This window comes from Cololabis saira, chromosome 7 (assembly GCF_033807715.1).
Source record: "Cololabis saira isolate AMF1-May2022 chromosome 7, fColSai1.1, whole genome shotgun sequence".
Classification (NCBI taxonomy): domain Eukaryota; kingdom Metazoa; phylum Chordata; class Actinopteri; order Beloniformes; family Belonidae; genus Cololabis; species Cololabis saira.
In genome coordinates this window covers 377,470-389,672 of record NC_084593.1, presented here as the reverse complement: position 1 = coordinate 389,672, position 12,203 = coordinate 377,470, and the positions used below count along the sequence as shown (strand labels likewise).

The 12,203-nt window shown below is 47.0% G+C and overlaps 1 protein-coding gene across 1 annotated transcript in view; it reads right to left on the bottom strand.

Moving 5' to 3' along the window:
• The window catches only part of LOC133446704 (TBC1 domain family member 9B), a 44,644-nt gene extending 33,576 nt beyond the window's left edge, over nt 1–11,068 (bottom strand). The window contains exons 1-7 of the mRNA XM_061724694.1: nt 10,814–11,068; nt 8,403–8,513; nt 7,724–7,842; nt 6,528–6,759; nt 5,099–5,354; nt 3,522–3,729; nt 2,525–2,719 (exon numbers count right to left, since the gene is read on the bottom strand). Coding sequence (XP_061580678.1) covers nt 2,525–2,719; nt 3,522–3,729; nt 5,099–5,354; nt 6,528–6,759; nt 7,724–7,842; nt 8,403–8,513; nt 10,814–10,931 — 1,239 coding nt within the window. The 5' untranslated portion in view covers nt 10,932–11,068. The remainder of the gene's footprint in view (nt 1–2,524; nt 2,720–3,521; nt 3,730–5,098; nt 5,355–6,527; nt 6,760–7,723; nt 7,843–8,402; nt 8,514–10,813) is intronic.
• Between the last annotated feature and the right edge of the window lie 1,135 nt (nt 11,069–12,203).

Below are 12,203 nucleotides of genomic sequence, written 5' to 3'. Positions count from 1 at the left end.
CTGACTGGGTCATGTGACCAGTTCTGGCTCAGTCTAATCAGTCAACAGCTGAGCTCTGGTTGCTAGGGGCAACAAGAACCTCGAAATGAGGAACGTTCCGGGTTTGCTTTAAGAAAACCCCAGCTTTTGCCTTGTGAGAAGTTCTGAAATAACTCTGATTTGTGAGAAAACCGTAGCTCCTAGCAGAAAAGTAAAGACATCGTGAGAGACACAGAACCCGGCAGATTCTGACAATCTTAATTTTATTCAGATATTCCTTAAAATGTGTTAGTAACGGCAGTTCGAAAACAAAATGAGATTTTTTTGAAGAAAACTATTTTTTTTATTACATTGCAGTCAATGGAGACCGAGGCAGGAATTTGCGTGGCTGTTAGCCCCCTCGTTTGAATTTTGTGCATACCCCGCCTGTCAAAGTCACATTTTATGAATCCCAAAACGTATGTCTACATTTTGACCAAAAATTTGTCCAGCTTTTACGGTTTGCCGTGAGCTCGAGTTACAAATAAAAATTATGGTCATTTTTTGAATGTTTCTCTCACTCTAAAAAATTAGAACTTCACTCTAGATTTGACAAAAAAGTGATTTCCAGTCCTCGCTTGAGCGCTCAAATCTTGAAAAGTGCACATTTTAGGAAAAAACAGTTTCGGGTTTGGAGATAGAAGAGAAGTTTTCCTCCGTTTTGAAGTTTGAATGACGTTTCTACGTGCAAGTATGAGAAAGATACGTGACTCAGAAAAAATGTGAATTTTGTCTTTTTTCTCGACATTTTCCCATCCGCTTTGAATGGCGCCATAGAAATACATGGGGAAATGAGTTCCCCATTAGTTTGGAAATTTGGAAATTTTGTTGCACTTCGTGCAAAACCTATTTGTGCAATCGCTCTGAAAATCAACAGGACTGTAGTTAAATTCAGGGTCTACAACTTTCTAAATCGGTTCAGAATTTTTCGAGTAACGGTGTGCGAGTGGTGAGGCCCCAAAGTTTTCCCAATGCATTCCGGATGTGGGTAAGCGCGCATGTTTTTGCACGTTGCGCAAAAACGTGCACGCCAATCACTAATAAAAGTCATAGCCAACGATTCCCGCTTAAGGCGCACGTTTCTACGTTTTTACTTTTCGCATTTTCTCAAAGCTGCGGGACTAGTTACGCGCCGAAGTTTTGTCCGGAAAATGAATAATAATAAATCCACACAATAACAATAGCCAGAGGCACTCCTCCTCCATTGCATAGCTATGGAGGAGGAGTGCCTCTTGGCGCAGCCGTGGCACTAACTAGAAAACTTCCTCGCAGAAATTTGGAGAGAGCCACGGGGGGCTGCTGCCCATTTGTGTACATTGCTGCATTTTTCGGCAATAAAGGTGAAGGACTCAAAACTAAGTCCGATGACACCACACATGACTCTCTATGTCAAACCATTCAAAATTTATAGCATTTACTGCAGGACTGGGGGTCGGCTTAGGTCAAAGGTCAGGGGTCAGATTTGAGTCATGTGACCAGTTCTGGCTGAAGGAATGAGTCAGCAGCTGAATGCTGGTTGCCCCGGCAACAAGAACCTCCCGGAAGAATCTTTCTGGTTTGGCTGTGAGAAAAACACAGAGTTTGGCTTCTGACAAGGTCTCAAATAACTCAGATTTGTGATCAAACCGTAGCTCGTAGCAGAAAAACAAAGACATCATGAGAGACACAGAACCCGGCAGATTCTGACAATCTTAATTTTATTCAGATATTCCTTAAAATGAGTGAGTAAGCTCAGTGCGAAGACAGCGTGAGATTCTTTTGAAGAAAACGTTTGATTACATTGCAGTCAATGGCGCCGCTCTAGCCCCCTCCCCCCCCGTTTAAATTTTGTGCATACCCCGCCTGTCAAAGTCACATTTTATGAATCCCAACACCTATGTCTACATTCTGACCAAAAATTATTTGTGTCCTTTTTACGGTTTGACCGTGAGCTCAAGTTACAAATAAAGATTTGGGTTATTTTTTACTGTTTCTGCCACTCCAGCAACCGACACCCGCACTCTAGATTTGGCAAAAAAGTGATTTCCAGTCCTCGCTTGAGTGCTCATATTTTGAAAAGTTTACATCTTAGGAAAAAACTTTTTCGGAGAGAAAAGAAGTTTTCCTCCGTTTTGAAGTTTGAATGACATTTCTATGTGCAGGTGTGAGAAAGTTAGGTGACTCAGAAAAAAGGTAAATTTTGGGTTGTTTTTTTTTTTTACCTTTTCCCATCTGCTTTGAATGGGGTTTTTTTGGCCGTTTTTTTGGGAATAACTTTGGGAAAAATGGGAATTTCAACACCAAAAGTCATAGCACACTATTCCTGATCGAGCCGCACGTTCTTATATATGATTTGCCTGAGTCCTCCAAAATCTGTAGGAGTAGCGAACCGAAATCTGTCCGGAAAATGAATAATAAACACGCAGGATAACAATAGATGCCCCGTGGCGCTAATTCAAAATGGCCGACTTCCTGTTCGGATTCGGTCTACCGAGGGACCAATCGGGGCCAGCGGGGCGGGACCTACCAGCGGGGGGGCGGGACCTACCAGCGGGTCGCCACGGCAACCGTCCGGCGTCCTCTGCAGGAAGTCGGAGATGCGCTGCAGCAGGAAGTCCCGGTCCTTCAGGTTGGCGAACAGGAAGTTGGTTTTGTTCTTGGTGCTGATGGAGACGGGACTCGGCAGGACGGGACTGCTGTCGGCCTTCTCCACCAGCCACACCTGGGGACATGATGTCACTTCCTGTTAGGGTTAGACTGCTGTCGGCCTTCTCCACCAGCCACACCTGGGGACATGATGTCACTTCCTGTTAGGGTTAGGCTGCTGTCGGCCTTCTCCACCAGCCACACCTGGGGACATGATGTCACTTCCTGTTAGGGTTAGGCTGCTGTCGGCCTTCTCCACCAGCCACACCTGGGGACATGATGATGTCACTTCCTGTTAGGGTTAGGCTGCTGTCGGCCTTCTCCACCAGCCACACCTGGGGACATGATGATGTCACTTCCTGTTAGGGTTAGACTGCTGTCGGCCTTCTCCACCAGCCACACCTGGGGACATGATGTCACTTCCTGTCACATGGACCGGGGTGATGTCACTTCCTGTCACATGACTCAGTCATCAGAAACACAGAGAAGGCTGATAGATGTATAGATGTATAGAGAGATAGATAAACAGATAGATAAACTCTAACCTCCCTCAGAGGGATGATCAGCTGCAGCAGATCTTCCTCTCTGCTACTGAAGCAGATGTAGCAGCAGGTAGATACATGGATAGAGGTATGTATGGATGGATGGAGGTATGGACAGATAGAGAGATAGGTGGAGGTGTAGAGGTGTAGACGGACGGAGGTATATATCTTTACCTCTCTCAGAGGGATGATCAGCTGCAGCAGATCTTCCTCCCTACTACTGAAGCAGATGTAGCAGCAGGTAGATACATGGATAGGTAGATGGATGGAGGTATAGAGAGATGATAGAGAGACAGGTGGAGGTATAGAATGATAGAATGATGGATATATCTTTACCTCTCTCAGAGGGATGATCAGCTGCAGCAGATCCTCCTCCCTACTGCTGAAACAGATGTAGTTGTTGGAGATGAACATCGTTCCCTCCACGTGTTTCTTGGCGAACGGCGTCCATAAGGTGCAGTCGGTGGTTCCGTCCAAACGCTCGTCCTGGGCCAGACGGAACCGGTACCGGTACCACTCACTCCGGGCCCGGGCGTCCAAGTCCCTGAGGGGCAGAGAGAGAGGTGAGAGGGTGAGGGGGCGGGGCTAGTGATGGGGGGCGGGGCCAGGGGGACGGAGCTAGGGAACCGGTACCAGTACCACTCGCTGCGGGCCCGGGCGTCCAAGTCCCTGGGGGGAGAGAGAGGTGAGAGGGTGAGGGGGCGTGGCCAGGGCTGGGGGCGGGGCCTGGGATGGGGGCGGGGTTAGAGCTGTGGGGGCGGGGCCAGGGCGGGGCTAGATCTGGGGGCGGGGCCAGGGAACCGGTACCACTCGCTGCGGGCCCGGGCGTCCAAGTCCCTGGAGAGAGAGGTGAGAGGGTGAGGGGGCGGGGTTAGAGCTGGGGGGGCGGGGCCAGGGCTAGGGGCGGGGCCGGGGGGGGGGGGGGGGGCCGTCATCTTTAAATACCACGGCCATCTTACCGGCCACGTGCAGCCACATTGTTTTGAACAGAGATGATCGTTTTGTATCACGTGTTTATTATTGTTTTAGATTTCTTTTCATTCATGCAGTTTCATTTTTATTCTTGTTGGTTTTTTTTTGATCATTAGTGTTTTATGTTTTAACGTAGTTGCCATCAGGATTTATTCAATGGTGTCGCTTTTCCATCTGACACCTGGATGTGAATAAATGCTGATTGATTTTAATGAGAAGTTGTTTGTGATGTTTTACACATATTTTATTTTGCTGCCAACAAAAATAAGTTTCCCCACTGAGGGAGAAAATAAAGGATATCTTATCTTATCTTATTTTGTCACCATGGCTGTTTGACAGAGCTAGAGCCGAACTGTAACGCCTTCAACCATTATTCTGGAGTGATAATACGACTTACTACTCTGCAGAATAATATCTATTTCTGAGACTGATTTCTACTGTTAAAAGTTATCATTTTTCCTGGTTAAGGCCCAGGTGGTGCCCCTGCAAAATCAAGTCTTTTTGATAAGTAATATACCTTATTAACTATTAATAATTGTTGAATGAAATTATTAATAATTCTTGATAACTGAACAGCGCAACCGCTGTGGCACAAACTGGTGAGGGGGCGGGGCCAGGGGCTTTTTTCCTCTTTTTTTATACATATAAAAGCTTAATTTTTACATCTTTTTTCCTCTCTTTTTTTCCACTTTGGCTGGGGGCGGGGTTAGAACTGGGGACGGGGCCAGAGATTAGGGGACGGGGCTAGAGCTGAGGGGGCGGGGCTAGGGTTGGGGGCGGGGCCAGGCAACACTAACCTCTTCAGCACAGACACGTTGTCCTTCCTGGAGCCCTTGGGCAGCGCCGGGTCGGTCAGGGGGCGGGGCCAGGGCTGGGGCTATGGGCGGGGCTAGAGCTGGGGGCGGGGCCAGAGATTAGGGGCGGGGTCAGGCAACACTAACCTCTTCAGCACTGACACGTTGTCCTTCCTGGAGCCCTTGGGCAGCGCCGGGTCGGCGTTGAACCGCTCCCCCTCCATTAGCTGCCTCATAGCCAGGTTAGCTAGCTGCTCCGCTAGCCTGAAGGTGTCGCTAACGTCCAGGAACATGGAGAAGAAATGCTCCGTCTGCCGGGTGCACACCCTGATGCATTCTGGGAAAACCAGGGTGGAGTTCTTCTCCAGCTGGGTGACCTCGGTCCAGGGCAGCACCAGGGTCACTGGGGTCAGGGGTCAGAGGTCAAACTAGCATTAATACAACCAGGGCAGCACCAGGGTCACTGAGGGGTCAGAGGTCAACCATTAATACAACCAGGGCAGCACCAGGGTCACTGAGGGGTCAGAGGTCAACCATTAATACAACCAGGGCAGCACCAGGGTCACTGAGGGGTCAGAGGTCAACCATTAATACAACCAGGGCAGCACCAGGGTCACTGAGGGGTCAGAGGTCAACCATTAATACAACCAGGGCAGCACCAGGGTCACTGAGGGGTCAAAGGTCAACCATTAATACAACCAGGGCAGCACCAGGGTCACTGAGGGGTCAAAGGTCAGGGGTTAAACTAGCATTAATACAACCAGGGCAGCACCAGGGTCACTGGGGTCAAAGGTCAAACTAGCATTAATACAACCAGGGCAGCACCAGGGTCACTGAGGGGTCAAAGGTCAGGGGTTAAACTAGCATTAATACAACCAGGGCAGCACCAGGGTCACTGAGGGGTCAAAGGTCAGGGGTCAAACTAGCATTAATACAACCAGGGCAGCACCAGGGTCACTGGGGGGTCAAAGGTCAGGGGTTAATACAACCAGGGCAGCACCAGGGTCACTGGGGTCAAAGGTCAAACTAGCATTAATACAACCAGGGCAGCACCAGGGTCACTGGGGGGTCAAAGGTCAAACTAGCATTAATACAACCAGGGCAGCACCAGGGTCACTGGGGTCAAAGGTCAGGGGTTAATACAACCAGGGCAGCACCAGGGTCACTGGGGTCAAAGGTCAGGGGTTAAAACAACCAGGGCAGCACCAGGGTCACTGGGGGGTCAGAGGTCAGAGGTCAAACTAGCATTAATACAACCAGGGCAGCACCAGGGTCACTGGGGGGTCAAAGGTCAGGGGTTAATACAACCATCCATCCATCCATCATTCATCCATTCATCCATTCATACCCTCTTTCCCCAGCAGCAGGGAGTAGAAGCCCAGGTGGTTGACTGACAGGTACATCATTCATCCATTCATACCCTCTTTCCCCAGCAGCAGGGAGTAGAAGCCCAGGTGGTTGACTGACAGGTACATCCATCATTCATCCATTCATACCCTCCTTCCCCAGCAGCAGGGAGTAGAAGCCCAGATGGTTGACTGACAGGTACATCATTCATCCATTCATCCATTCATACCCTCTTTTCCCAGCAGCAGGGAGTAGAAGCCCAGGTGGTTGACTGACAGGTACATCCAGCCCTGACGGGGAACTCTTCCCTTCCACAAACTGCAGGAATAATAGTTGACGAGCTTTTCTTCGTCTGGAAACCCGAACAGTTTCCTCATCTTCAGCTCGGCCTCCCGGAACTTCCCGCTGTCCTGGTTCTGGTCCGGGTCGGGTTGCAGCCGCTGCTCCTCGGCCATCAGGCCCTGCAGGAAGTGACATCATCACCACAGGAAGTGACATCATCACCCACATAAAGTGAAATCATCCCCACAGGAAGTGACATATTGCGTGCGGGCGTCCATTTTTGCGTGCGTGCGTTTTGCGTGCGTGCGTTTTGCGTGCAAGCGTGCGTTTTTTTTCGTGCGGGCATCCATTTTTGCGTGCTTGCGTTTTGCATGCTAGCGTGCATTTTTTTCGTGCGGGCGTGCGTGCGGGCGTCCATTTTTGCGTGCGTGCGTTTTGCGTGCGAGCGTGCGTTTTTTCGTGCGGACGGGGGTCCATTTTTGCGTGCGTGCGTTTTGTCGTGCGGGCGTGCGGGTGGGCGTCCATTTTTGTGTGCGTGCGTTTTGCCTGCGTTTTGCGTGCGTTTTGCGTGCAGGCGTGCGTCCATTTTTGCGTGCGTGCGAAACTTGGTCAAACTTGGACCAAACTTGGACCAAAATCACCACACGCATTACTTTTCTCACATCAAAATGTGCGTCTCCATCCTGCGACTACGCGCATTACTTTTCTCTATCAAAAGTGTTACCGTGGCGACGATAGACGCCAAAAAAGCGCACCCCCCTTTGATCTGATTGGTCCATATTTGATAGTTCCTACTTTCTGCAGTAACTTGTGAATGGTTTGGTATAAAGAGTCGTGGTGGTTCATCCACTAGTCATACGAGCTTCCCCTGCAGCCTGAACCTGCACCAGGTGGAGGCCGTTCATCCGTCCATCCGTTCATCCGTTCACCCGTTCATCCGTCCATCCGTTCATCGCTGCAGCTTTAATTTAGAGTAGTTTTGCTGTGACTGGGCTAAGCTACAGAAGCTTCTGGGGAGTCCCAGTTTACAAACATCATTGATCGTTATCTGTATTTGTGTTTTTAAATGATTTGTGAATAAACTGTGAACCCTGATGACGGACGGACGGATGGATAGATGGATAGATGGATAGATAAACTTACACAGATCTTTCCCCTGACGAAGGTCGTCACGTCTTCGTCGCTGTCGAAGATGGAGACGGTTTGGAGGAGGTTTGATTCCAGCCAATCCCAGTGCTGCGTGATCTCCTTCCTGGACGAGCCTGAGAGACAAGGATCAGGGTTAAAACTAACACCAATAGGGCTTGGTCACCAAGGTGCATTCTGGGACGAGGCGGCCATGTTGGCAGCCTCGTGAGTGTAAACAAACAGCAGTGTGGTAGCACCGAGTGAACAGACGGAACGCAAAAAAACACATGTTAAAATGCCGGAAAGGAACTGGAATTTAGCGGGAACCTTAAACAAGTCAGGGAGAAAATAATGATTATTAACGTTTGGATCCAGATGAAATCCCTGCTAGGTTTCACTGCTGCCGTTCTGCACAACCCACGTCTCCGCTACCTTGTTAGCGGTGTGAGCGCTAACAAGCTAGCAGTGTATACACTCATTCAGAAAAATAAAATAAATAAATAAAATAAAATAAAAACAAATTAAAAATAAATGAATAAAAACAATTTAAAAAATATAAATACAAATAAATTAAATAAAACAAATAAAATAAAATAAATTTTAAAAAAAATTAAAAGAAAAGAAAATAAATAAATTAAAAAATGTAAAAATTAAATGTAAATGTAAGCGGGTGTGCAGGTTTGTGTGGTCTCACCGGAGGCGATGTTCCAGTAGATCTGGGAGTCTCCCGTCTGCAGCAGGATCCGGTACGGAGCCACCCGGGCACTGGAGTCCAGGACCACGTCCAGGGTCCCGACCAGGAGACCTGGAGAGAGACCTGGTTAGACCTGGAGAGACCTGGAGAGAGACCTGGTTAGACCTGGAGAGACCTGGATCAGACCTAGAATCCAGGACCACGTCCAGGGTCCCGACCAGGAGACCTGGAGACACGTTAGACCTGGTTAGACCTGGAGAGACCTGGATCAGACCTAGAGTCCAGGACCACGTCCAGGGTCCCCACCAGGAGACCTGGAGAGAGACCTGGTTAGACCTGGAGAGACCTGGAGAGACCTGGTTAGACCTGGAGAGACCTGGAGAGACCTGGAGTCCAGGACCACGTCCAGGGTCCCGACCAGGAGACCTGGAGAGAGACCTGGTTAGACCTGGAGAGACCTGGAGAGACCTGGAGAGACCTGGATCAGACCTGGAGTCCAGGACCACGTCCAGGGTCCCGACCAGGAGACCTGGGGACACGTTAGACCTGGTTAGACCTGGATCAGACCTGGTTAGACCTGGGTTAGAACCAGAGTGCGAAATACGGGGGATTCGGGGGGTCCGAGAGAAAGAGAGAAAAGGCACATTTGGTCTATTTTAACTTGAGGTAAGAGGCCAGCCTGCTTAATATGGCCTGAACCCACCTGAGAGATAATGTTTTTGATTTTTTTTGTTATTATTATTTTGCGTTATGGCCTGTTATGAGTGTGATTTATGTGTAAGCTGCGTGAACCCACCTGTTGAGAGCCATCATGTTTTTTTTAATTTTGCGTGATGACCTGTTATGAGTGGAGTTTGTGAATGTGTTCACATGTTTTAACACAGCTGCAGCTGTTAAAACATAATTTCCTGGATGGTTACATAACGTTAAATAATCAGTCATCATTGTGGCTGAGGATCTGTTTAAGTGCACTGATTGCACGTCTCTCATAGTGACATGTGTTGTTATTACTGTTATTTGAATGAACAATTCATTTTCATTGTATTTTTTTTATTTATCTAAAAAAATACATTAGCCTATTTTATTTGTTTATTCGTTTCTGCAATGCACTGGTCGTGCGCCAGTGTCTTGTCTGGTATTTATTCATTAAGTGCACCAGTGTGGTGCCAATTAATGTCTTTTATCTATTTAAATGATCGGATTTAATTTGTAAATAACATTCTGCATCATAATGCACAATTTTGCCTCCTGTTAGTAAAACAACGTTAATCTAAAATGGTTAAAAGTGTGCGTGTATTTGTCATAGGCGATAGTAGGCTGGTTGTATTGGTTTATTGTAAAGGGCCAAACTGTTTAAAAAACAACAAAAAAAAAACGTGAGTTAGGGACCCCCCCCCCCCGAATATGGACGGGTATTTCGCACACTGGTTAGAACCCCACACTGAAACCGTTAAACTCTCTCTGTCCACACTGAAACCGTTAAACTCTCTCTCTCTGTCCACACTGAAACTGTTAAACTCTCTCTGTCCACACTGAAACTGTTAAACTCTCTCTGTCCACACTGAAACTGTTAAACTCTCTCTGTCCACACTGAAACCCTTAAACTCTCTCTGTCCACACTGAAACCATTAAACTCTCTCTGTCCACACTGAAACCGTTAAACTCTCTCTCTCTGTCCACACTGAAACCGTTAAACTCGCGGCCAGTTAGGACAGTCCGATAGAAAATAAAGCAATGGAATTTATTTTGTCGCAGAAGGTTCCTCTCATGGCACAGCTAAGTGTAGCAGCCGCTGCTCCGGCCGGAGAGGCTTTGTTCCTATGGAGCAAATCAAGGCCAAAAGTTTTGCTAGTTTGAAAATAAAATTTGAACCTGAAAATTATTTTTTACAGTTTAAATTTTTTTTATTTCCGTTTCAAATCTTTTTTTTCAGTTTCAAATTTTCCCCTGCAACACGTCATTCAGGCAGCCAATCAGCACAGAGCCTCATTATCATAGCCCCGCCCTCAGAATCCCTCACAGATAAAGAGGTTAGAAGGTAAAACTAGACACACGGCCCACAGGCTGAATTTCTGATTTATGTAGAAAAAACAAGCTTTAGATTGTTTTTAAGACATTCAAGGCGTGTTTAAAATATACATTAATGCCATAATAGTCTCCTTTAATATAAATAAATAGAAGTAGCACCCACCGGTCAGGCCGCCCCCCCGGCCGTGAATAAATAAATAAATAAAGTAGCACCCACCGGTCAGGCCGCCCCCGCGGCCGTGAATAAATAAATAAATAAATAAATAAATAAATAAATAAATAAATAAAAGTAGCACCCACCGGTCAGGCCGCCCCCGCGGCCGTGAATAAATAAATAAATAAATAAATAAATAAATAAATAAATAAATAAAAGTAGCACCCACCGGTCAGGCCGCCCCCCCGGCCGTGGCCTCTCCTCCGCTGCAGCAGGAAGAACGGGTTGGCCCGTTCAGAAACCCACAGGGGCCCGGCCAGGAGGACTTCCTCCGGGTGGAGCCACATCCTGGACCTGGACCTGGTTCTGGACCTGGTTCTGGTTCCAGTCTGGGTTCTGCTGGTCCTGGTCCTGGACCTGGTTCCTGTAGTTGTAGTTCTGGTCCCGGTCCTGGTTCTGCTGGTCCAGGTCCTGGTTCTAATGGAGAATCTAATAATTGTACAGCATAAAATAACATTTTAATCCATCCCATCCATTCTCTATACCCACTTTATCCCTCATTTCAGCCCGGCAGCACGGTGGCTTAGTGGTTAGCACTGTTGCCTCACAGCAACAAGGTTCCCGGTTCCACTCCCAGGCCCAGCAGGACCTTTCTGTGTGGAGTTTGCATGTTCTCCCCGTGCTTGCGTGGGTTTTCTCCGGGTACTCCGGCTTCCTCCCACAGTCCAAAAACATGCTAGTAGGTTAATTAATAATTTCTAAATTGCCCGTAGGTGTGAGTGTGAGTGTGTCTGGTTGTTTTTGGGGACTGCGGGTGGAAACTAGCATTTCTGCTAAACCCAGTGTATTTACACTGCTCAATGTAGTGTTCATTAATATGCATTGTCCCATCTAGATAAAAAAAATAAAATAAACTTCAGGTGAGAAGCAGGTTCACCTGGACAGGTCACCAGTCCATCACAGGGCCACATATAAACACACAAACCCTGCACACAACAACACTCACGCTCACACCTACGGGTGATTTAGAATAATCAATTAACCTAATCTGCATGTTTTTGGACTGTGGGAGGAAACCGGAGTAACGGAGAGAACCCACGCAAGCACGGGGAGAACATGCAAACTCCACACAGAAAGATCCTGCCAAAAAAAAATTAATTAAAAAAACTAAAGCGCTGTCTCATGTTAAATCACATCTTTCAAGTAAAGAAAACAGTTTAAGGGATTTCTTTTCTTTAAAAAGACTCATTTCTCCAACGGGTCAAACACGGTTTGGTTTTAAAAAATCTACATTTGTGAAAGAACAACTTTCCCAATAATATCAATGATTAAAGGACAAAGTCCAGATTCTTGTTTTCAGCAAAAACAGCAGATATTAGTGTTTTTACTGTTTTTATGTTAAATGTTTTTACTGTTAAATGTTTTTACTGTTTTTATGTTAAAAGTGTCTAAATGTCTTAAATCTGCACAAAAACTGAATCACAAGGAAAGAAAAGATGCTGCAAAGTTTCAATTTCCCTTCCACAAAAAACACAATTATTCAATTCAAAATGACATTTTAATCTCAAAAACTCCTTTGTTGGTTAAATTTCATTTAAAATGTGGAAGTTTACTCTTTT